General features: G+C 37.1%; 1 protein-coding gene across 2 annotated transcripts in view; it reads left to right on the forward strand.

Annotated features, from left to right (window-relative positions):
• Positions 1-4,251, forward strand: part of LOC106867807 (atrial natriuretic peptide receptor 1) — an 822,997-nt gene that overhangs the window by 696,548 nt on the left and 122,198 nt on the right. For both annotated transcript variants that reach the window (XM_014912829.2, XM_014912828.2), the window contains exon 12: positions 3,317-3,388. In XM_014912829.2, coding sequence (XP_014768315.1) covers positions 3,317-3,388 — 72 coding nt within the window. The remainder of the gene's footprint in view (positions 1-3,316; positions 3,389-4,251) is intronic.

Consider the following 4,251-nt stretch of genomic DNA (forward strand, 5'->3'; position numbering starts at 1 on the left):
ATATATATATATATATATATAATGTGTGTGTATTTATTTTCATCATTGTATTATATATTTCTAACAAATATATATATCAGTAAATACATGCTACTTTCTGTGTATAAATATATGGTCTATCTTATACAATACTCATATACTAATTATGTCCAAAATGTATAAAGGAGTTGAGATGTGAATAAGATTATGAGATCCCTTTCTTGCATGGGATGAGCAACGTACTACTTTCATAGGACTGCATCATCATACATACATACATCTATTAGGGAAAATATCCATTCAGTCACAGCTGCCAACAAAGCGCTGTTTCATCTTTTATATATACATAGTCTTACACATATTGTCACGCATGCTAACATAGAGACACATACATGCATACGTACATACCTTTATACATACATGCATTTAGACATTTGAAGCCGTTACATGCCCGCTTATATACACACTTATACACACGCGCGCATAACACCGTTAAGTATATTTTTAATATGAGCTAGTTAATAGATGAAGGGAGATAATTCGGCTTTATTTAAGAAGTCATTAAAAAAACTAAACTTTTCTCTAATTTTGAATTTTGTATTTATTCATTGTTTCAACGTTACTAACTTTCTTCTTTTGAATGTGGTTATGGTGTCTGCATTTTAGGGATGAAGAAAGCGAACGAGTAGTGAGACAGAGAGAAGGAGAAAGAATAAAGTTTGTGTGTGTTTGCGTGTGTGTGTGTGTGTGTGTGTGTGTGTGTGTGTGTGTGTGTGTGTGTGTGTGTGTGTGTGTTGACAGTAACATACGGTGCTGCATAAACACATTGATTTGACGTCAATGTAGTCCGATCGATGTGCCATTTCATCTGTCGTCAGAGTCCTACGGTTGGACGAACACGTAACATGTTTGGAACAGATTACTAATCGATTATACCAATCGATCCCAGTTCTTCATTTTATTGATCCAAGATGAATGATAGACAAAACCTTCAAGCCATTTTATTCACCACTAAAAATATTCTGTCATCCACTGCAACATGAGTGGAAGAAGAAATAAACTCAGTGGTTGAAATGGCCGCATTGTTGACACTGCAGTCATCTTCCTGTTTACAGGAACATAACACACTAAACCTATGGTATTGTCCCAGCATGGCTACAGGCCGCTAACTTTAATCTGTACAACTAGTTCGGAAATTTGTTTTTTTATTCAAGAACTCTGGAATTCGATTTCCTGTTTGAAGACTATATCTTTGGTGTGGTGGACTTATCCTGTTGTTTGTACAACTATAGCAGGGGAAAATCGGGTAATATGTCCGGTCTTAGAATCCCTTCTGCTTTTCTTCCTTCCCACGAGTTTCGAAAATCCCTAAAAAGAGCCTCGGAATAAGCGTATCTCTTGCTTCTTTCCTCCTGTCATCCCACCAGTCTTGGAAACCCCTACAGAGGGAATGAGGATAATTTCCTTCCTCGCTCCCTTCCTTCTCTCAACTTGCAATTAATAGTTTATACAAATTATACACGAAAAGCCATCATTTTGCCAGAAGTTCAATTCCGTGCTTATACCATTTGGCAGATTTAGAGGCTAAAACATCCCTGCATCCGTTTTCAACCTCACCCAACTTTTTGAACCTCCATCTGTGCAGGAAATAAGCAGACGGTGCAAAGTCTGGACTGTAGGTATGGTGAGGCAGCACTTCCAGCCTCTCAAATTCCTCAAGTTTGCACATTGGTAGTTCGTTCAAGGGCATTCGTCATGCCGCATGAGTGAACAAATTCCCGTTGCCCAATGCGGACTTTCAAAGCATATATTCGCTGCAGTTATTGAGCATAAATGTTTGCGTTCACAACAGGCTCTGAATATTGGCCGGCACGAAGCCACTGAATTCTGTTATTAAGATTACAAAAATTGATCCATTTTTCATCTCCGGTTACAATATGATGCCAAAAACACGCATCACGAGGATTTCGAAGCAGCTGTCTGCAAATGTTCACACGCCGCTGAGCCTGGTCATTAGTCAGTTCATGGGAGCTTCTTGACAACATCTGTTCACAAGTCCAAGTTTATTGAGTCGTTGATTGATGGTGCTTTGTGAAGGATCAAGTACTTCAAAGAATGTATGAGTGTTTGTGCTTAGCTGTTGTTCAACCATTTCCGGCAAGGACTCATTTTCCACAACAGATTTCCCTGGCCTTGGTTTGTCTTCAAGGGTGGCGTCACCTTCTTTGATAGTTTAGCTCGTTTTGTGCCACACGTTCGTTGACATTTCCTGGCCCTTCCATATCATTAATTTATTTTTCCACTGCCCTTGCACTCCAACCCTTTCTCCACAAGTAGTGTCCAATGGCTGTAATTGCATCTTTTTCACCGCTCATTATCGAAGTTCTAAAATAATGAATAAACAATTCAGCAACGATTGGACAACGCATTGTATCAAACTGATGATATAACATGGCGATACATGTAACCCAAAATCATCAGTGAAAATCCGAAAAACAACTTCTGACTAAACCTCGTACATGCTTATTCTTTCGTTACTGTCTTTACTTTTCCTTATATACATTTTCTCATTCTCCTAACAACTCGTCCGTTTTATCCCCCGTTGCATTTTGCTGTTGACGCCACTAAATTGAACAATATCATCGATAAGGCGCCAAAAACGCGAGGAATTTTGGTGGATAACTGATTAGGGTTTAGCGTGTCCATATCCTCTGTGTATGTATGTTTCCGTTTGTTCCTTCATCGTCCTCCTGTGCCGCATTTTACTACATACATACATACATACATACATACATACATACGCACGCACGCACGCACACACACACACACACACACAGACACACACACACATACATACATACACACGCACGCACACACACACACACATACATACATACATACATACACACATACATACATACATACATACATACATACACTTCTCATTTGTATCTATCATCATAGGTGCATTTAGCCCCAACAAATTTGCACAAGAACCTAGAGATGTTCGCTTTCATATAAAAAGATCAAAAGAATCAGACACGAATTCTCCAAATCCATTCTATTAGAGGCACACTGAAGATTTGGAAGACATTCTATAAATTCTCCATCTGAGATTCTTAAGTAAACAGATGCACACACTTGGGTGCATGCATCGACAATTCACCCAACATATCAACTCAACCACATATTAACCAGCACTGGGACTGAAAAAGTATTGTACCTTTGTTAGCGATCGGCTTGAACTCTCTGAAGAACGTAAATAAAACTCAAAGAAAAATCATAGATACATTGACTCATCTAATTCATATTCTATTCTTCTTATTTTCTACTGCAGGATGTATTAGAAAACGAGGAGATGAAGCTGGACATGATGTTTCGCTATTCACTGATGCAAGATATTGTCAGGGTAAGTTTAATCAGATGATATTTTCCAACTCAATATGGCGTTCGACAATAATTCCATGGGAAATAACTCTAAAGGTTTTAAAAGTTTATTTAGAGTAATTCCCCTTGGACTGCAGCGTTTCTTGACTGCGCTTGATTTGTTAAATGGTTTGAATCAATAGAAAAGAAAAAAAAAACACCATCATCATGATCGTCGTGGTCGTGGTCGTGGTCGTCTTTAAAAATTAGGCGTTTGTTGTATATTGTGGTTTTGGAGTCCTGCACCAGGGAAAAAAATGGGACTCCATGCCTGAAATGCATTTAATCTAAGCTAGCCTAGGGCTAAATAACTGATTAATTTATTTATTGTTTAGCTTCAGATCAACCCTGATTGAACAGCCCTATAAACAAAAGTAGACCAACCGTGATCTTATGATTTACTTTGTATATGTAAGACAACATTGTCGAATGTGTTCCTGCTTCAAGACGGTGGTATAGTGTGATTTGAGAGGAAAACGTTGCTGCTTCTAATGAGTTAAAATTACATAGAAACTCTCATATTGCTTCATTTTGTGCTCGCGTTTTTTGCCTTTTCTGTTGGGGTTTTTTTGTGTTTTTTTTTCTTATTGAATATAAAGAGATGAAAGATTTAGTGAACTTATTTGAGAACTAGATGTAGAATATTTAGTATCTGAAATATTATATGTATGTATACACATACATACATACGTACATACATAAATACATACATATATATATGAACACACACACAACATATATAAATAGATAGATAGATAGATAGATAGATAGATAGATAGATAGATAGATAGATAGATAGATAGATATACACACACATACATACATATATATATATATATATATATA

This window comes from Octopus bimaculoides, chromosome 8 (assembly GCF_001194135.2).
Source record: "Octopus bimaculoides isolate UCB-OBI-ISO-001 chromosome 8, ASM119413v2, whole genome shotgun sequence".
Classification (NCBI taxonomy): Eukaryota; Metazoa; Mollusca; class Cephalopoda; order Octopoda; family Octopodidae; genus Octopus; species Octopus bimaculoides.